At 32.4% G+C, this 23,495-nt stretch overlaps 1 protein-coding gene across 1 annotated transcript in view; it reads left to right on the forward strand.

Moving 5' to 3' along the window:
• Window positions 1-5,614: 5,614 nt before the first annotated feature.
• LOC127710431 (voltage-dependent L-type calcium channel subunit alpha-1D-like) overlaps window positions 5,615-23,495 on the forward strand; it is a gene marked incomplete at its 3' end in the record, with an annotated part of 74,918 nt that continues 57,037 nt past the window's right edge. The window contains exons 1-2 of the mRNA XM_052216258.1: window positions 5,615-6,014; window positions 22,583-22,889. Coding sequence (XP_052072218.1) covers window positions 5,996-6,014; window positions 22,583-22,889 — 326 coding nt within the window. The remainder of the gene's footprint in view (window positions 6,015-22,582; window positions 22,890-23,495) is intronic.

Raw genomic sequence — 23,495 nt, forward strand, 5'->3', positions numbered from 1 at the left:
ATATGAGATTTTCATTGTCCATGAAATTACACTTACATGATGAGTAAAGACATCTGCAAAGTATAGACAATTAAAAATTTTATTAGAGCAAAGAAATCCTGAGAAATTCAAGAAAAGAAGATAGAATGACTGTTTTACTTGTATAAGTAAAAAAATCTGAATGTCTAAGGGACGTAACTAAGCCATTAAAATAATTTACCTATACAAGTAAATAAAATACACTTGTATAAGTATCTTACAAATTTACTTATATAAGTATATTGATATTTACTTCTTCAAGTTAATAAAAATAACTTGTAGACATACCTGCCAACCTTCCCGTTTTGAGCGGGAGAATCCCGCTCAAATGGCGAAATCTCCCGCTTGCCGGTACCCTCCCGCGCGGGAGTATAGAATCTCCCGCTTTTGGATATTTCAACCTTGAATGACAAGTCAACAATAATTACGTTTTTGTGTCACTGATTATGGTTGTTTTTACCTGTAAATCACAGACCATGTGAAATTGAATGGCTTCACTTGACAGCTTGGGTGTCAAATATAGTACTAATTAACGATCATTAACGACTTTTGCTTCAAGCTTTGTGTTATACTTCAAAGAAATTTCGGGTTACTTCCCCTGTTTAATCCTGTTTTAAGTTACCCTTCTTAAAATAATGTGAATTGATAAAACAATATAAACTAAATACAAATCAAACAAAGAATCATAAAAGGATGGCAAATGAAAGATTTTGTATGCCTTAACCCTTTCACCGATAGCTGCCCAGACAGAAGCTACTCTGAGACGATGGCTTCCCTGGCTACTATTACTCAAGTGGGAGATCTTCATAATAAATGTCAATAAAAACTTGTCTGTAGTTATTTGTGTCTTTATTAAATTCACTAACACCATGTTCACAGTTTTGTTCATGTTTTGATAATTTTTCTTCATAAAATATTCAAATTTTCGGAATTATCTAGGTGAAATTCTCAAAATTCTGCTCTTAGACTCAAAATCGTAATTTTTTAACCCAAAACGGCAAAATTTTGAAAAATTTAATGAGGCTGTACAAATTCCTTACACTGAACGATGTCCATTCCAAGTGTTTTGTACATAAAACGACATTTTATGTCAAAAAAGTATACTATAAAATTGAGAATGGAAATGGGGAATGTGTCAAAGAGACAACAACCCGACCACAGAACAGACAACAGCAGAAGGCCACCAACAGGTCTTCAATGCAGCGAGAAATTCCCGCAACCGGAGGCGTCCTTCAGCTGGCCCCTAAACAAATATATATACTAGTTCAGTGATAATGAACGCCATACTAAACTCCAAATTGTACACAAGAAACTAAAATTAAAAATAATACAAGACTAACAAAGGCTAGAGGCTCCTGACTTGGGACAGGCGCAAAAATGCGGCGGGGTTAAACATGTTTATGAGATCTCAACCCTCCCCCTATACCTCTAGCCAATGTAGAAAAGTAAACGCATAACAATACGCACATTAAAATTCAGTTCAAGAGAAGTCCGAGTCTGATGTCAGAAGATGTAACCAAAGAAAATAAACAAAATGACAATAATACATAAATAACAACAGACTACTAGCAGTTAACTGACATGCCAGCTCCAGACTTCAATTAAACTGATTGAAAGATTATGTCTTCATCATATGAATATCAGGCACAATCCTTCCCGTTAGGGGTTTAGTATCATACCATCATAACATATATGAGAAGAACATAACCTGTGTCATGCCAACAACTGGTTTTTAAATAAATGTGTTTAGTGCCGATGCAAAGACCCTATAAGTGAATCAATATTAACGCCAAAATATGCAATCTTTAATGACCTGACAACAGTATCGTAACTATATTTTGGCTAGTTTGGCTTCAATTCTTCCATATTCTTTCAAAAAAAATGTTCCCTCATTACAAATTCTCGTAAATTCCGTAAATTTCCTCTGATTTTAACACGGTTTTCAACAAACGGAAGCGCCATGTTTACACTTTCATCCGGGTATTCAACAAAGAAAGATAACTCGTGTTTGCACTGTTTTGAGCGGGAAATATAAAAGAGGTATTCCAATCCCGGTCAAATGGGACTCATCGTCAGCTGTCTGAAGCGTGAATCCCGGTAAACCGGGACTCATCGGCGAAAGGGTTAAGACAAAAAAAATATTTATATTTTAAAAATATCTTAAAAGATCTATACTTCAATTCAATGTTTATATTGAAATTTATAAGAAATGTATTGAATCAAAGTTGTGAAATATTCATGTGCACACACATAATACACCATCTGAGACAACATGGTTGCACTCTGTATCATACAGAGGTATCTGGATTGTAAAGTTGTCCTGATTGGATACAAATGTGAAAAATGAAGAAATAGGAAAGAAACAAACAACACACCAATCTGTAGGATATAACCATATTTAAAGAAACAAAGTATATCTATTAACTCTTAGATGTGTGTCGTAGATGAATAAATAAACATGTCATATATTTCACTTGAAAATGTCGTTCGCGCAAAATCTCCCCCTCAGCTGTCATAGCTGAGAGGGAGATCTCCCTCTTTGAAGGTTTCAGAGGTTGGCAGGTATGTTGTAGAAGTAGTACCTCTAACTGTTAGTCTGTGTTTATAATTTCACAAGAAAATAAATAACCAGGAAAAAAAGTCCATACAAAGTTTCAACATTAACTTTTTTACAACTTGAAATTCGAGTTAGTGTCCATGATATTTTACTTGTCCAAATTCTGTACTTGCTGCAAAAAATTTCTGAACTTTCAGTATGGACACAAAATCAATTTATCATGTTCAGATTTTCTTCTCAGAAATTTCACTAAAAATTTTCAAAAAACACATAAAATGAGTTATAAGGAAACTGAAAATAATTTTGAACTGTACAAATGTAAAGAATGCTTTAAATATATGCATTGTTTAATCTTTAATTTAAATTATTATTATACGTTACATTGTATGAAGTACAGAAACACAATGTATGTATTTTGGCAATATTGTGAATTGAGTTATTTCCCCTTGGTCATAAAACTGACTGTAAATGTGTGGTTAAACCAAAACATAGTACAGCACATCTGGTTTCATGTTAAAATAGGACAAAAATATAATGCCCTTGGATTTTACAGTTGTAGCAAATAAACCCTGCATTTCGTTGCATATTTTTTTTCAGTCATTAACATGTATATCTTGGGTGTTTTAAGGTACCATTCTTTTTGATTGAGTTTTTTAAGGCACCATCCTTTTGATCGGGTGTTTTAAGGCACCATCCTTTTGATTGGGTGTTTTAAGGCACAATTCTTTTTGATTGGGTGTTCCTATGAAATATTACAGAAACATGCATCGACCTAGTTACTAATGCTTGTAATTTTTACTGTAGACTAGTACTGGACAGGATAAAATTTTATTCATGCCAAGTGTTTGTTTACTTGAAACTAAGGCAGAGTTCACAAAATCTTTTTTCCCTGGTGGTCCTTGAGGAAAATCTGCTGGTCCTCACTATTATTTGTATTGCAAAACACCAAAATAGTGTCAGTCCTTTACACAATTTTGGTTGTCAAACCCTATATATATGGACACCACTTTTCGCGAACTCCGCAAAGGTATATCCTGCCTATTTTTTTCTTCAAACATACCAATTTAACAAGGGCAAATAGGGGAAAATCAATGATTGTACATTCCCTTAAGAAGGAACTTCTTACTTCAACTTAATTATTTTTGATAAAATGGTTGTCCTGAAAAGTATGGTATTACATACACACATATATATCTATTTAGTTATTTAGATAATTTTGTATCTGACTCTGAGTATAATATAATTAATAAATTGCTTTACAAGGACATGTATATGATCTGAAGAATGTACATCTTACTGCACTATATTGGGTGAACTCACAAAACACCGTTCAAGAAGAGGATGGTATTTCAAATATCTAAACAGCCAGTAGTAAAATAGCCTGGAATCCTGGCTCACCAGTCAAAACACAATGACATATACTTTTTTAATGAATGTTAGAATGAACTGATGCATAGTGGGATAGCATCATTTCTTGACAAATTGCAGGAAATGTTTTTATTGCCTCGAATTCATTTAAAATGCAAATTCCAGTAAATATAGAGCAAAAATAATCCAAACATTTTGATTGTACATAGCTTAATGCAATAAAATCATATTCACTTCTTTTCCCCCCATTTTTTTGGTTCTCATTTGAACGAAAACAGCTACTCTCCAAGTTATGCATATATGTGTAAACATTCACTTGCCAGACAATGAGAAACTAGTTCTTCCCACCACATCAGAAACAAATGAAGAAATTTTTAATCAAAGAAAAACAGTATATTTAACAATTAACTTAAGATTTATTCATTAAAGATACAATGTACACAGAATGCAATTATCAATAACACTTGTTAATCAAAATTTGGATGTAAATGAATAATGGGAATTCAGATACCATTTAACTGAATTTTCTAATAATATTAAAGAATTCAGAGTTTTAAAAATCTTTTTTTTCCCTGTGGTCCTTGAAGAAAATCTGTTGGTCCTCACTATTATTTCTATTGAAAAATACCAAGATTGTGTCGATCTTTGCAAAATTGTGGTGGTTAAAACCTTCAGACCACCACTTTTCAAGAACTCTGAAAGATCTGATTTTTACTCAATATAGCTATGATGGAATCCCAAAATATATACTGTCTTCGGCTGTTGTCTGCTCGTTGGTCGGATTGTTGTCTCTTTGACATATTCCCCATTTCCATTCTCAATTTTATACAAATATATTAATTTAAATGTTTGCAAAACAATTAACTGAATCAGAGATTTAAGACAGACTGGACAAAATTACTTCATTTTCCAATGAAAGATATGATCTACTTGGAACAAATTATGGAAGAAATATAAAAGAAGCAGTTTAAAGTATCTGTATGATTAAATATGAAAAGTATCAATGATGCATTTAGTTTTTCAAACCCAGTTATTTTGTAAGTCCATGCATTTTTTTGGTCATATTTTTAAATATACATGAACTAATGGTCACTAATGGAATGAATGAAATAATTCCAAAGAATTGTACATGTATATGTAGATATTACCACTAAATGAAGTGTGTTTTATTATACATCATACATGTACAATGACAGTTGACAATGTATCATCATCATGTAAAGATATTACCACTAAATGCAGTGTATTTATCATAATACAAATAAACTCATATCTGATGTGTAAATAATCTATAGAGACACCTTATTTCACAATGTCATGTAGCGAGTGTAAAGAAAAACTATTTTTTACAAGTTAAAAATAGCAGATTTATCATAATAATATGACAAGTAGCAAAGTGGAGGGTGTTTATACAGAAACATGCTTATTAATCAGTGGAATGATTGACACAAACCCATTCACTTGACTTCGAACTAAAGGAATATAAGGCAACTTGAGACGCTGTATCAACTATGTCCGTTATATACGGATCTCTTTGCTGCAAAGCAGCCAAATTCATTCGACCTTCCGCCATTTCCGCTGATCGATGAAGCCTCGCAATGAATATTTACTCCGTTACTTTTATTATAAATAGCATTATTTTAAAATACAAACAAATAGCATCAGGCAAATTATTATGGCACTTCACAAATGTTATATTTTAATCAATGATTTTCCATTATTCAATTAATTTTCGGTGACATACATTCTCAAATTGAAAACAGGTGCCCGAAATTTGATCAAGCGGCACACTTATACGTTTCACGGTACAGCGAACACAAGTGTACCTTTACTTCAGTGTCGTATGTCGATGGATTACCGTAACATTTATTTACCGTGAAAAGAAGTGAAATATAGTTTTTCCCGCAATTTACAAATGGAAAGATGAAAAATATACCAATATTATGGAAGAAAACCCCGGATGATGATACAAGAAAAAAGACAAAAATGGACGAATTTGACGATTTGTAGCAAAAATTATTTTAGGATTTTTCTCAGTTTTAAGATCCAAAAATGGACAATAAGGGTCCAGGTAAGAACTTTGTATTTCTTGTGGAAACCTTTATTATAAAATCTGTGTAAGCATTCATAAATTATTGATGTTTTATCAATGGATGATTGATAAACATGGCACCCTCCTGTTGGTTACTGATGCTGAATTAAAGGATGGAAATGAAAATGTTTGCATTGTATTTTCTATTTTCAGAGAGCTAAAGATAAACTATTTCAAATAGATCACCTCATTGAAGAAAATAATTTGCTATAAAATTTGATGCTTTTTATTATGTTTACATTGAATGTAAAAAAAAAAAAAAAAAAAATTAGGGACAAAATTAACTATAAATTGCAAGGATTGAAATTTTTTTTCTCAATTTTTTATAACAAATTTTCTCCAAATATTTATCAATTTACACAAATTTGCATTTAAAAAAAAATGATATTAGCCAACAAAGTCGATGAGTAGGCATCAATAAATTGATTATGTAAAAACCATAGATTAGAAAAGTTAAAGATGTTCATACATTGTACTCATGTAGGGAAATCCCCATTTATTTTTAATGGTCATGTTTCCTAAGTTAGAAATGTTCTAAAATATGAGATGGTAGGGGTAGAATAGTTCTGCTTCACAGGTTTGAGAAAAGTGATCAGCTCCTCAAGTCCTAGAAAGGTATAAGATGTGTCAATTGCTGAGTTTAAATTAAATGATTTTAATTTGATGGAGAAGTGTAAAAGAACTAAATATTTGAGTCAGATGTATGTGAAAATCATGTTTAAAAAGAAAAAAAATAGTTAAAAGTTCATACCATAATCCTACATGTACATTGTCCTACCAAAGGTTTACCTTAGGTACACATTCTATTGATAAAATCTGCCTAACCATTAGAATTACCAGTTACTGGAATAATAAGGAATTGTATAGTTTGACTTTATAAACTACATTGTACATGTAATAGATAAAAGGAGTCTCATGGGCTTAAACTTTGGTGAAATTGTGGAGGATGTGTTCCACCTTAAGCTTATTTTCACAAATGTTTACAATGATTTTCCCGATTTTGATTCTAGAGAAAGTCTAAATGTCTTCTGTCACAACAGGATTGTTGTTAGACACTTGACAGTGACTATACGACTAGATGGGGCTCCATTTGGAAAATAGTTAAATCATCCCCCATGCTTCTAAGGAAGTACAAATCACTATGTAATATTTATGCAAAATATTAAAAGGATATAACTCACATAGAAATATTGATATCAAACCACCAGAATATGATACTCTACGTGTTAGCTTAAACAGTGGTAGCTTAAACCATAGGAGAATATATACAATGTGTATACATGTAATTACAAGATGGTTTATGTATGATGGCATTGAGACATTTCAAAGGGATGTAAATCTTACAGAACTAGGGGTATTAGAATTGCAGCACAAATAATAACCATCTTCATGCAAGTACCGGTATATATATATCCTATCATTCAAATGACTTATGTACATGTACATACCATTTGGGGTGTGTGTGATATCGTCATTAGGATTTGTATGTCAATGTGTATTTTTTGTTATTTTTAAAATGTTTAAAGATTTATAGTCCCACAAAATAATAGTATTAAAATGGCAAAATAATTCAAATCATCTTCATATATCTTAACCAAACATCCTACCATATATGAGGTTTATCATTCATATGTTGTCTTACTATCATCCTTCATGAAATGTTATAGCAATTTATACAAAATTTGAAGCAGAATCTAAAAAGATAATTAAGCAGATGGCCATGGGATCGCAAACAGGCGGATACCAGGTTGAATGTTAAGATCCCCAATGTTACAGTCTCAGTTCTAGTTGGAATCAGTAACAGGGATTTAAGAAAAATTTCATAGCAAGTCTGATATCTTTTTGACAGTTCTTTGTATTTTGATGGAATAACGATTGAAAAGCAAGCTTGTTTTTCTCATTTATATGTTTTTTGAGAATTAAAGAAAAATTATCATGATCATACTAACATGATTAACATAAAATCAGTTTGAATATATTTACAGGAAATGATCTGTATTGATATCGATAAGCATGATTAGATAAATAAACAAAAAAAAAATATTGATTATTTGATGAAGAAGAGAGGAATGGAATGTATGATGTAAGATGTATGGAAGGATTGTCTGTACTCAGGAGATAAACAGTAATCTTAATTAGAGCCATACTACACCAATTTACTGTAACAAAACAGTGGGGATCTTCCGATGCTCTAGTATCAGACACATGTTTGTTAATGTTCAGGATGCATACTCTGTGGGCAACTCCGGGTAGATGTCCTCTCATTAAATTGGGTGGCTGGAAAAAAGAAAGTGTAATCAAATGTGTAAATTTGGGTTAATGGAACAAAATTAAGAATATTCTGTTCTCTTTTTTACTGATAGGACATGTACATACATGTAAGCTTCATAGAGAACCAATTTTGCTTTTCTGTTTAATTTTGACACAAGGGGTCAATTTAGGAAAGTTTGAGTTCTGAGCAATAAACCTATAATCCTAAACCAGAGTACTTAGAATGCAACTGAACTATATTTGTTTCTGACAAGTAAAAAATTGCATAAAAGGGGTATGGCAAATTTCCTCTTTACTTGTTTTACACCAATTAAAAAAAAAAATCACAATGTTTATGAAAATCACAGTTTCATCTGGTACTTTATAATTTGACCAACATTTATGGCATATTGCGATATTCTGAACATATGATACATTTGTACATACTGTATATATTTATTAACTATGACTAAAAACTGCTATCTTGATAGATTTTGACAAATTTTACATAGCTGTATTGTTTTTCAGACACAAATTATTTCATCTTGGGTAATCATGGTAATGTAAAAAATATAAAATAATAAAGCCAGCTCAACAAAAATTTAAAAAAAAACATGTAAAATTTGTAACATTGTATCAAAATTGTCCTAAAATTTTTGCACATTTTGATGTATTGAAAATACACAAATGTATGTGTTATTATTAAGATGAATAGTATTTAATCTCTTCTTATTGACTACTTTGGCTCAATTTTGGTTAGTTTTACATTTTGAATGTATATCAAAGGTAGATTTTTCATTTGATTTATTTATGTGCCATTTGGTTATATAACTTAAAATCTTGGAATCAGAAGTGACAACACAATGTTAATGAAGCATTTGTGACAGTATTTCTTTGTTCACTATAGAATTGGTTGTATTAATAATTGATAACTCCTGATTAACAGGTTTATAACTTACAACAATAAAGTGGTACTTTTGTTTGTGGTTACTGAATCAGTACCAGTGGAATCCCATTACTAAGAATAATGGAATTTTGGTCTTGGAATCACATTGAATAGACAAAAAACTGATTCAGCATTACATGATTAAAAAGAGGGAAATTTGTATGAGGTTTTAAACCAACTGAATGGTGATGATATGAATCAAACAGTTTTATAAAGATTCCAAAGAAAGAGGTTTGGAGGTGGTAAAAATCATAGTGTACAATATTTGTGATGAATTAAAAGGTAAATTTTGAGTAGTTAAGGCTCAGCCCACAAACAATCTATGATACTACCAACAAACAATCTATGATACTACCATATACATGAAAATATGTACTTCTGTTTGTTATATTTAAAATGTTGTTACTCATGGCTGAAGTTTTATGTGGTCCAAGTAAATACCAACTATAATTATTATTGTCTGAATCATAGACCTTAAACTGAAATGTTCCTGAACATACATGAAATATTTGCCACTGGATGTTAAGCAACCAACAATCAATCAATTAAACTGATTGCTATATTATATTTAAAATTTTTTTGTGGTTCAGTCCTCTCCTAATGTTTTTATATTTTTTGATTGTTTATTTGGTTTGGTTGCTGTCTCGTTGACATATTCCCCATTTCTCTTTTTATTTATTTGCTGTATATCATAGTACATATTTTAGTAAGCCTTGCAGAGATAGAAAGATTCCTAATCAATGGAAATGAAATCATGATCCTTGAGACTGACTTACCACAAAAAACATTAATACCAATTCATGATATGTCACATACATTTTTTTGTAACTCATAATTAGGCTGCACTTTTGTTGTGAATAAAAATGATGTAAAATGACAGGGATAGCAATGAATTGTCAAAATGTCTGGTCTTATTCTTCGATTCAATGCAATCATCACATTTAAATGTTAAAACATATTGAAAAGTCTGATTCTTGGAGAACATTAATACAGTATCAACACATTTTGTTAAGAATGATTGAATCATGATACGGTGACAAATAAGACGGTCACTTATGATTGATGTTAAGTGAGAGGTTGAAGTTAAAAAAATAGACCATAACATGATGTTCAGTGTAAAAGATTGCACTCTAGAAACATATATTATTAGGGGGAAAAACATATCAACAAATGTACTTCTTTATTATGCTCTCTGAAAAAATTTCAGGAGCATACTCTAATCACTCTGTCCATTCCTCCAGCCGTCATCCTTTCATTCATGTGTCAGAAACAAATTGTTTCTGGATAATAACTAGAGTATCTAGTTAGGGATTAAACTTGTACAAGGGATGATATAGAGAAGGGATTAAAGAAGCCAATTGATTTTGGGGTCAAGATAGAAGGACTTAACTTTTTTGCAATAACAATTAAGATACAGTCTTGGGTTAACATAAAAGTATTTTAGACATTGATCAATAACTTTGTCCAACCTTATTAGAATTTTATGAACTTTTGGTAAAAAGTTTTTTTTTTTATGATTAAGAGATAATGTTTGGAGTAAAATTTAGAATATGTATTTTTTTCTTCTTTCAATATTTTACTGATACAAATGTACCTGTAGATGAACTAAGTTTTTGCAGTTTACATTTACATACAGTATGGAATTAATTTATTCAGACATCAACAACTTTGTCAAACCTTCATAGAATGTTATGAACTCAGAAATTGCAGGTGAGACACTGGGTTCTGTAGAACCCTTTACAAATGTTTTACTTGTTTTTCATAACATTACCACCGTTTATGAGTTTTTATAATGATTGTTAAGCATTGAATCCTGAATAGTTTTGTTTAAAAAGATTCATTTGGTAATTTTGTTGGCTTTATATTGCAGACAAAAAAGGATCGATTCTGGCACATTTAAAATTTTTTTTTTATGATAATATGAAAAAAGTGTTAAATTCACACTTGATTTTAAAGGACAAACTGTCATTTAAATGTAAGAATTTTATAGAAACTGATTACAATTTATAAAGTCATACAATTATGTAAGAAAAGTTCAATCTAAAAAAATATAACTAGATCATTCTAAATTTACTCTCATTTCTGAATATATGAAAAATTTGCCACTGCACCTTAAGTAAACAATAATCAAGTCAAATCATTTGCTCTCTCTATATGAAGCACAATTCATTTTCATTTGGCATTAACATTATCTTGTCCTGAATATGCACTTAATTTGCCACTGTATGTGAAACAGCCAGCCATCATCCTCTCTCCATAGATAGATAGATAAATTAGATAATTTTTTTATTTCCAATAGAGGACCCATTATAGACATAGTCAGTACATTGATTTTTTATATCACACAATTGCAAAAGACAATACACAAGAAAATAAAAAAAAACATGAAATATAAATTGAGTTAATAATACATGTAGTCATGTAAACCAGTATGTTTAGTGTTTATTGACCATGCACCAGAAGCAACATCACATCCATTATAAAAAAAACTTTTGAGTCAAGTCCTTCCTCGTGGCTAATGCATATGAACATATAGTATTGTAGTTCATATGCAGGAGTCACCAAGGGCAGGTGCTTAAAGGACGCTCAAGCCAATAGACAGAAATATGAACACTTTAATATATATATGTAGCCTGATGTAAAATCTGCAGTATTTCAGTTGATTTATAGTTTTGTCCGTTGAAATTAAATATGAGAAATAAATTAAAAAAAAGTCAGTTTAAAAGTTCATGAAAATTATATAAGTAAATTGGTTGATTAGAAGGTTGTAATTCACTACATGTACATCTATTATTTAAATTCTTTTATTATGGCACGAGATAATATAGACCAGACAATCTCATTATATTTACCAGTATACATTCTTTACAGCATAGTCATTAGCCAGAAACCACATTCAAAGCTTTTTTACTTAGTCATAAATACAGACTTTAAGTGATATATGAGGTCTGAGCAAAAAACCTGTAACTTTTCTTTGTTGTGAATGACTTGAATTAGTTTTTATACGACCGCCAAAAAATTTTGCGGTCGTATATTGGTATGACGTGGTCGTCGGCGGCGTTGTCGTCCGAAGACACATTGGTTTTCGCACTCTAACTTTAGTTTAAGTGAATAGATCTCTATGAAATTTTACCATAAGGTTCAATGGGATTGATTTTGGGGGTTATGGTACCAACAGTTAAGGAAAAAGGGGCAAAAAAGGGGCCAAAAATAAGAATTTTTGTAACTTCCAGACATAACTTGTGTGTTAGTGTATGGATCTCTCTGCCATTGTACCACAAGATTCCATATCACAAAGGGAATGCTGGGATTGGATTCAGGGGTAATTGCCTCAAAATTTTAGGAATTAGGGGCCAAAAAAGGGGCAAAAAACAAGCATTTTTCTAGTTTCATGACAATAACTTGTGTGTAAGTGAATGAGTCTTTCTGAAATTGTACTACAAGGTTCCATATCACAAAGGAAAAGCTGGAATTGAGTTTGGGGGTAATTGCCCAAAACGTTTAGGAATAAAGGGCCAAAAAGGGGCCAAAAATAAGCATTTTTTCTAGTTTCCAGACAATTATTTGTGTTCAAGTGTATGGATCTCTCTGAAATTGTACTGCAAGGTACCATACCACAAAGGGAAGGCTGGGATTGATTTTGGGGTAATTGCCTCAAAAATTTAGGAATTAGGGGCCAAAAAGGGGCAAAAAACAAGCATTTCTTACTGTTCGGTGTGAGCCAAGGCTCCGTGTTGAAGACCGTACTTTGACCTATAATGGTTTACTTTTATAAATTTTGACTTGGATGGAGAGTTGTCTCATTGGCACTCATACCACATCTTCTTATATCTATTTTTCTAGTTTCAGGACAATAACTTGTGTGTGAGTGCATGGATCTTTATGAAATCACAAAGGGAAAGCTGGGTTTGAGTTTGGGGGTAATTGTCCTAAACGTTTAGGAATTTGGGGCCAAAAAGGGGCCAAAAAACAAGCATTTTTCTAGTTTCCAGACAATAACTTGTGTTCAAGTGTATGGATCTCTCTGAAATTGTACTGCAAGGTACCATACCACAAAGGGAAGGCTGGGATTGAGTTTGGGGGTGGTGAATCTTAAGGGGGTTCAAAAAATTGGGGGGGGGATATTTTTTCCCTTTTTTTTCTTTTTTTTTCTTTAAAATTTTCCATTTTAAATTGGTTATTTCTGATTTATATATTAAAGCAAATAATAATGATATGGTTTAAAAAATTTTAAGTTCTTAGACCACATTCATTCTGTGTCAGAAACCTACATGTATGCTGTGTCAAATATTTAATCACAATCCAAATTCAGTGCTGTATCAAGCTTGAATGTTGTGTCCATACTTGCCCCAACTGTTCAGGGTTCGACCTCTGCGGTCGTATCAAGCTGCGCCCAGCGGAACATTTTATTTTTTTCTAAAAGCAAAATAAAAAGAAAAACAGGCTTATGCCAGAAATTCATATAAAACGTATTTTAGCAAGTAGTAATGCAGAAAGTTTTTCCCTCTGCCTTTAGGAAATATCTCATTCTAATGTCTATCTAGTTCTCTGGATTTTTTCTCCTGCCCGAGTTATTGGTCATGGACTAGATTATGAATAATGTACATAGATATAAGAAGATGTGGTGTGAGTGCCAATGAGACAACTCTCCATCCAAGTCAAAATTTATAAAAGTAACCCATTATAGGTCACAGTACGGTCTTCAACACGGAGCCTTGGCTCACACCGAACAGTAAGCTATAAAGGGCCCCAAAAAATTACTAGTGTAAAACCATTCAAACGGGAAAACCAACGGTCTAATCTATATAAAAAACGAGAAACGAGAAACACTTATGAACCACATCAACAAACGACAACTACTGAACATCAGATTCCTGACTTAGGACAGGTGCCATATTTATTTTCTGTAAATTGCAGATACTTGCCTTATTTTCTTGTGGTTGATCAGTTTTGCATTAGTTTAAAAATAAGGAGATGTGTTTAGATGATGTAAACAACTCTATGTAGGGCACTGTATATAATGAACAACATTCATAGAAAGCTATAAAAGACTTCCACATGACAAAATTTCAAACGAGTAAACCAACAAATTAGGCAAAGAGTAAACCAGCTGCTAAATGTAACGGGCATTATGTATGAGACTTTGTGTTTCATTGTAAGATTTTACTGGGAATAAAAAATTCATGTAAGAGGCACATGGCTGGGCATGTTGATGTAAGAGGCTTTTTCCATCTTGATACTATGTCCAACACATGACTGGGCTATAGATGTAAGAGGCTGTTTCCATCTTAATAATATGTCCTACCCATGACTGGGCATGTCGATGTATGAGGCTGTTTCCATCTTAATACTATGTCCAACACTTGACTGGGTATGTTGATGTAAGATGCTGTTTCCATCTTAAAAATATGTCCAACACATGACTGGGCATTTCGATGTAAGAGGCTGTTTCCATCTTAATACTATGTCCAACACTTGACTGGGCATGTAGATATAAGAGGCTGTTTCCATCTTAATACTAGGTCCAACACATGACTGGGCTATAGATGTAAGAGGCTGTTTCCATCTTAATAATATGTCCTACCCATGACTGGGCATGTCGATGTATGAGGCTGTTTCCATCTTAATACTATGTCCAACACTTGACTGGGTATGTTGATGTAAGATGCTGTTTCCATGTTAATACTAATTCCAAGCCATGACTTGGCATGTTGATGGAAGAGGCTGTTTCCATCTTGATACTGTGTCCAACACATGACTGGGCATGTCTAGTAAGAGGCTGTTTCCATCTTAATACTATGTCCAACTCATGACTGGGCATGTCTAGTAAGAGGCTGTTTCCATCTTAATACTATGTCCAACTCATGACTGGGCATGTCGATGTAAGAGGCTGCAGTGGTGGATCCGGGGGGGGGTTTGGGGTTGGAACCCCCTTTTTTTTGACGATCAATGCATTTGAATGGGGACATATAGTTGGAACCCTCCCCCCCCTTTATCCTGGGTTGGGAACCCCCCTTTTTTAAAAAATGGCTGGATCCGTCCCTGGGCTGTTTCAATCTTAATACTATGTCCAACACCTGACTGGGCAAAGCACAATTTGCTGTCAAGCTGGGGTTGTATCATTTTTATGGCCTTATTGTTTAATTAAACTCATGAAGGATTTAGTAAATCGGATTATCCCTTATGATTCCTTAATTAAAGGCTTAGTTTATTGTAGCTAAATATTCTGTGTACTAAATTTGTTTGTTTTTTGACCTGGCCTTATCAATTTTCTTCATCTACACCAAATTTGTAAAAAGTAACGCGAAAATAATTGAAATGTTGATATGAGCAATAAGAAGAACATGTTATTGATCTTATTAGCAGCTCCTGGAAAAATTCATTAATCATTGGTTAACTCTGCCACTTGACATCATAAACGTTGCCTCTTTCGATGAATTTACATCCAGAAAACTGGGTGTAGATTATAAAAGACATGAGATGTGACATGTAAGGAAAAAAATGTTTGCGGTTCTTCAGAATTTGATTGAATTAGACAGGTGAAAACAAGAATTATCTTGGAATTCCTCATTTATTTAAGTGATGAACAAGGCTGGTATTAATAACATTTATTTCATTGACAGGAATGTCCAATTATTGCTCAGACAGTTTTCTACAGCAAGTAATACATGTAGGTTTTGACTTGGTCAATCTGTAGGCATTTTTTTCACTAACCCAAATAATTCTAATTAGAAATGGGCAGCAACAACTGAGGGATATGTTATTGTTGTGAAGTGAGCTAAATTGATCAATAGCCTGGTTTAAGAATTGTTAAAAAAGCAGGCTGGTTATACTTCAGCAAAAGTCAAATGTCTAAAAGTGTCAAATGTCAATGAGTTTTATATGTTGATATGACCTTCATTTCAAACATGATGGAGTATTGCAAAATGTATTTCAGCAAATTCAGGTCACTTGAACACATATTTTATGGAGTGATTGGTTGTGAAACTGACACCTCTTATTTTAGTATGAAATACTGTTAGCAGATTGCCCTGACCACCATCTTAGTATGAAATACTGTCAGCAGATTGCCCTGACCACCATCTTAATATGAAATACTGTTAGCAGATTGCCCTGACCACCATTTTAGTATGAAGTACTGTAAGCAGATTGCCCCAACCACCATTTTAGTATGAAATACTGTTAGCAGATTGCCCTGACGGCCTGACCACCATTTTAGTATGAAATACAGTTAGCAGATTGCCCATATATGTACCACCATTTTAGTATGAAATACTGTTAGCAGATTGCCCTGACCACCATTTTAGTATGAAATACTGTTAGCAGATTGCCCATATATGTACCACCATTTTAGTATGAAATACTGTTAGCAGATTGCCCTGACCACCATTTTAGTATGAAATACTGTTAGCAGACTGCCCATATATGTACCACCATTTTAGTATGAAATACTGTTAGCAGATTGCCCTGACCACCATTTTAGTATGAAATACTGTTAGCAGACTGCCCATATATGTACCACCATTTTAGTATGAAATACTGTTAGCAGATTGCCCTAACCACTATTTAAGAATGAAATACTGTTAGCAGACTGCCCTATCTATTGATTGTTATTAACACAAATCCTATCTATTGATTGTTATTAACACAAATCCTATCTATTGATTGTTATTGACACAAATCCCATCTATTGATTGTTACTGACACAAATCCTATCTATTTATTGTTATTGACACAAATCTATTGATTATTATTGACACAAATCCTATCTATTGATTGTTATTGACACAATTCCCATCTATTGATTGTTATTGACACAAATCCCATCTATTGATTGTTATTGACACAAATCCTTAATCTATTGATTGTTATTGACACAAATCCTATCTATTGATTGTTATTGACACAAATCCCATCTATTGATTGTTACTGACACAAATCCTATCTATTGATTGTTACTGACACAAATCCCATCTATTGATTGTTATTGACACAAATCCTTAATCTATTGATTGTTATTGACACAAATCCTATTTATTGATTGTTATTGACACAAATCCCATCTATTGGTTGTTATTGACACAAATCCCATCTATTGATTGTTATTGACACAAATCCCATATCTATTGATTGTTATTGACACAAATCCTTAATCTATTGATTGTTATTGACACAAATCCCATCTATTGATTGTTATTGACACAAATCCCATCTATTGATTGTTGTTGACACAAATCATATCTGTTGATTGTTTTTGACACAAATCCCATCTATTGATTGCTTGAATTCAGGTCACATGGACTGGTAGACTTTTGGTTAACTCATCTTAAGGATTAAATACTGGTTATTAGATTAAGAAACTGCAAGGTCACATACACATTGGTGACTAAACAGATTATCCAAAGAAAGGATATATATATGATGTATACGCTGACACAAAATCAATACAGTTTATAAAACAAGGACCTTAAAAGAATGTTAAAATAAATCTGTCCACATTGAGTTGCTATAACCAGATTTGTAGGAAACATCACAGATGCTGATATCTACATGTAGGACAGACAGAAAACTGGTCAATTCCATCTGACTTCCAACAATTCAAACATTGAAGGTTAATTATTCTATGCATAGTACTGGCTGCAAGGATATGTTCATACCTATCTGTCTGCATCTCTGTTGATAGGCTGTGAGGAATGGTAAAAAGTAGTAATGCCTAATAGCCACTTAAAAACAAGTATATTAATTACGATTTGACCACACCCGCTTGACCAGTTCCTGTAACTATTTCCAAACTATCAGTTCAAGTAGGAAAATGCTTCTTTTAGAATACAGTTGTCAGGTTACCCTCTCTGGCATGATGTGCACCCCACATCTTTTATTAATTCTTATTTTCAAAGCATATTTTAAACTGCTTCTCAACTAGAACATGTACTAGTAAAGCTTTTTTTTTTTATACAAGCAGTGTTTAAATGAGTTGGTTTATAAAGGCAATGAAATGCTTTTGTTATCATGATTATAGAACATTGTATTTAGAGTGATGGCAAGGGATTTATTGTGCAATAAAATTGTAAGAAATGACATTTTAAAACATGATGGGGATGATTTGGTGCACCAAACATTGATCTAACCAGAAGTTTAGCTATCATTCTTCTCTTGTCTGTGGGAAAAACAATGGACCTTGATTAATAGTTGACATCACTTGACCAGAAATTAAAGAATTAAAGCTTGAGTTTCACTAAGTTTGTATTCGTAGATAATTCAGGGTTCTCACTAAGGCGAGTCCATGAGTATTGGCCGGACTCATCAAAATCTGTCTGGACTCACCATTTTCAAAACTGATGAGTCAAAAGATGTATCAAAATTGAAATATTTTATATAAACTGAATACTCATATCATCATTTTATAGCAAAAGTTTAAAAGTAATCTGAATTCAATGTCATTTCATTGCTCTATTAGGTCATGGAGACTAAAATGATAAATCATATTGCAATAAAATATCTTCTTCTTACTGTTGGACTCACCATGGCCAAAAATGACGAGTCCCTGGACTCGCCTTCAAAAATCCGTAGTGAGAACCCTGAGATATGGTAGAGTCTAAGTAATACATATAATGCTGTGTAAAACAAAAGGATTGTTATCTGTGATTAAAATAGCAGCATATTTGTAAGAGTGGGTGTTAAGATTTTTTACAATTATAATATTAGTAAGAATTTTCTTTTCCTACACCTGATGCACCTAGTAAGACTCATTAGACAGTAATTAATATTTTGACTGTTTAGTGGTGTTAAATGAGTTTGTACTCCATGGCTTTTAAAGTTTAAAATTTTGTTATTGTTACAATAAGCAGCATTGATGTTCAACTTTAAGTAACTAAAAGGTTGAGCATAATTGTATCCAGCTTTGTGACTTGGTGTTGTAAGGTACCCAGTAACTGTCTCATTGATGTTCTCTATACACATCTCAATTAATTATACCCTTGCTTTAAAAATGCGGGGGTATACTGATTTACCTCTGTCTGTCCGTCCGTCGTCCGTCCATCCGTCCCATGAATATTTTTCGTCTCATCTTTCTCAGGAACTACATCATAAGGATTTCTGAAGTTTGGTTTCAGGGTTTATATAAGTCAGCTATACCGTGTGATGCGTTTTCAGATTCATCACTCAACAACTTCCTGTTTACCGAACACTTACATATTTTTACACTATTAAAATTATCCAGTTGCGGCGGGGGTATCATCAGTGAGCAGTAGCTCGTAGTTTCACTTGTTGAAATTGAATGGGGCAAATGTTGGCTGAGTGGTCTAAGTAATATTAGAATATAGCAAAGTACTCTCGACCAATGAAATTGTAGGATTGGATGCCTCTTAATTGTGAAGAATGAATGTAAATCATGTTCTTAGTAAGGGATTATCCTATTATTTGGGTCTATTTACAGTTCAAAACAAAGAGTTTCTATAAATGAGTTACAACTGCCCTGAAGCACATTTATCAGATTGAAAGAATTTATCACAGAGTGATTGAAACTGACTAAAAGTTGAATTGTGAAACAAACAAAAATCTCAAAATAAGTTGAAGTTCACTGGTGCAGTAAAATTGGTACCGTGAATGTTATTATGAAAATATTAATAACTTCAAATTACTATAAAATTAAACAATACCAAAGCAATGCAAAAAAAAAGGAAAAAAATCTTTCAGATAAAAAATAACCTAAATCTTTAGCTTTCCAAAACTTTGATTACTAACGCTCGTACTTATTCATGAAGAAAGGGATTATCATTCTCTTACATATACGAAGGTTGATTTTTTTTTTTCTGTGGTTCCTCCACAACCAATCAATCAGTGTGACATATCTAATTCCTTTTTGTTTCTAATTTTAACTTTCATTGGTCCCCATCATGTTGGATTTAAATTGGAGAATATAAAAGGCTGCATTTAAAAATTAGATTATAGAATAAGGTACATTTTGTGGTTATTAGGTGATGTAAATTCTACAAATATAAAACAGTGCTTTGATACATCATTGCTGATTACATTTTTAAGCATTTGAAAAAAAGTTTTCAGAAAATGTAAATATAAGACGAAGCCATGATGATCATGATGATACAATTTGACTCTGGTGCTATATATTATATTTCTAAGCATGTACAAGTCAATTAGTGTAGATTTTGCTGTATAAACCATGGAAAGTGTATATATTTTAAACCAAAAGTGCAATATTTTATTATTAAAGTATATAGGTTAAAATTTTGATTCTGAAAACCAGAGAATACATTTTGATTTTAGGCAATTTGGCCCTAAATCTTAGCTTCTCCTAACTCAGGATTATGGTCTTTATATCACATTGCTTTCATTTGGCATTGTTTGTGGTTAAACAGATTTTAGAATGACTTGCATCTAGCTTTTATTCAATGAATGCTGCTTTCTGAACACATTTTTTATGTGGCAATGATTTCTTCACAATGACATAGTGAAGTCTTTATAGATATGTTTGGTAAATGATACAAATGCTACATCTACAGAACAAGTTTTCATTCTCAATGATAGTTTTTATTCAGCCTTAAATCTTAAATACATTTGTACTGTTTAATCTTTGCTAATTACCAGAAATCAAATAATTATTATGAATTTTATATTCCCAGTAAAATCTTATTTATTGAGTAGTTCATTGTTTGGTAGATAGACAGATCTTTCAAATTCATCAATAAAAATCACAAGACTGAGTCCAACTCTCTCTAGTATCAACCATTCTGTAGGGGCATCTGTCAGCCACATCCCTGTCTTATCATTATAATGAAAACCAGATTGTCTGTTTAGCATGTGAGACTGTGAGAGAACAATGCCTACAGATCATTAGTGAATGTGTGTAATCAATACTTATATATTGATGTTTGTTTTGTCAAGTGCTATATCAAGATGTGTTCTATAGATCTTTTATAAAATGTATGTAATCAAGGACAATATGAGGGGGTGGATAAAATCAGCTTAAAATTGGCTATAATTAATTATATAAACTTAGAATCTGGAAATTGTTAATATATATTGTATATAAGACATTATTTGCTAGCTTCCAATAGAGCATGACATACACTAGCTAGCTAGCTGAGCTATATTGTACAATATTATATTGGTTAAGCTAGCTTCCAATAGAGCATTACATACACTAGCTACCTAGCTGAGCTATATTGTACAATATTATATTGGTTAAGCTAGCTTCCAATAGAGCATTACATACACTAGCTAGCTAGCTGAGCTATATTGTACAATATTATATTGGTTAAGCTAGCTTCCAATAGAGCATTACATACACTAGCTAGCCTAAGCTGAGCTATATTGTACAATATTATATTGGTTAAGCTAGCTTCCAATAGAGCATTACATACATGTACACTAGCTAGCTAGCTAAGCTATATTGTACAATATATGTAGCAAAGATCTAGTCATTTTCAACTTAAAGTGTTGGAGGGTTAAGTTTTTTTTATAGTGTGAAAGATGCAAAATGAATATATTTAATTATAACAAAAATGAATTGAGTTTAAGTAAACGTCAAAGAAACAACACAAGGTATACAAAATAAACATGTATAAAGCAAGTTCACCTGATCTTTACTTTGAATGAGGACTAAACTGTTTGTATTGAAGGGGGTCATTTATTCATCATTTACAATTCACACACACTTAATATTTGGTTCCAAGATTTTTGAGTTCTCTTTACCATACATATTATATGATTTTAAGACTTTTTTGTCTAATATTTGATCACACAAGTCATAATATTATTCACTACTCAATGGGATTGATTGATTGTTGGTTGCTTAACGTCCAGTGGCAAATATTTCATGCATGTTCAGGATGATCATAACTATACTCAATGAGAGGAATCACACGAATACAAACTTCAGTATGTTTTATTACAGAGAACTTATTTAAAAAATTTTATTGGTCCCTCCATCATCTTGATGATACATATATACATGTAATGTAGACTAATAAATAGGATATCATATAGTGTAATCAAAACTAACAATCTGCCATACTTCACTAATTAGTTGATACTATATAATTATTATCATACTTCACAAAAGTACATTAATCAATGTTTGACCTTCATTACTCTTTGAAAGACCTTGAAATGACAACATTGGGTAAGCTCTGCAACTTGTATTTTATTTAGATAATTTTCAGTGACAGATCAACAATATTGTCGTCCCTTATGTCGCTGTAACAAGCACACAAACACCTAGTTATACTGTATAAATACTATTGAAATGTTTTGTAAAGAAGACATTTGTATGATCAAAACTTGTTATAAGTTATAGGTAACTTTCAGCTGTAAGATTATGTTTTTTTTTCAGGAGAAAATTATGATAGGATCCAGGAGAGCCCTCCAGGAAAGGACTTGCCTTCTAACCAGACTGGTGAAAAGTCTGGTGGGCAGGAAGGAGGATCAACACCAAACTCTCCAGAAAACAAAGGCCCGGCAAAGCCACTTAGTACGGCGTGGGAAACAGCAATAGGTGCTGCAACAGCCTCCACAATGACACGAAAACGTGCAAATGCACGAAAACAACAAACTCAAAATGTGCGACCACAGAGAGCTTTATTTTGTTTGACGTTAAACAATCCTATGAGGAAACTATGTATTCGTGTTGTAGAATGGAGATATCCTTTAAAAAATAATGCATTCAAGGAGTAAACAAAATTCTGTTATCAGCATTTGATTAAATTGAAATGGATTTTTTGTACATAAAAATGTGGTTCAGCTGATTTTCTGTAGGTTGAATGTGGTAAGGGTGATTTTCTCTACGTAAGTATGTGATAAGAGAAATATGTTTTTTATGTATTTATTGATTGTTGTGTTTCCTGTGTTCAAAGAGATACAATCTTCAAACAGTGCAAATCATTCAATTATTTGTGCAATGAAAGATTTTGTAAATGTTCTCTAAGCCAGGCAGGAAAAGTCATGGAACAAGTTTGTCATGAAAATAATACAGTGATATTTGTTAGCAAGTTTCAAACTTCAGTTTAAAAAAATGTAAGAACAACAATTTTCCCTTTAAGTGGATACAAAAATAATCATAAGTTACGTAGCTAGATCACAGTTGTAGAAAAACACCAGCCTTCTTCCTACTTTTGTTCTGCAAATTTGAAGATATATTTTTTTCATTTTTTAGCATTTTTCTGAAAGAGGGACTTTTAAGTTTTATCTGTGTCGCCAATGTCAAAAGAAGGTTTAGTAACCGCTCATCTCCGTCTGTTATTATGTAT

The sequence above is a fragment of the Mytilus californianus genome, unplaced genomic scaffold (genome assembly GCF_021869535.1).
Source record: "Mytilus californianus isolate M0D057914Y unplaced genomic scaffold, xbMytCali1.0.p SCAF_79, whole genome shotgun sequence".
NCBI lineage: Eukaryota > Metazoa > Mollusca > Bivalvia > Mytilida > Mytilidae > Mytilus > Mytilus californianus.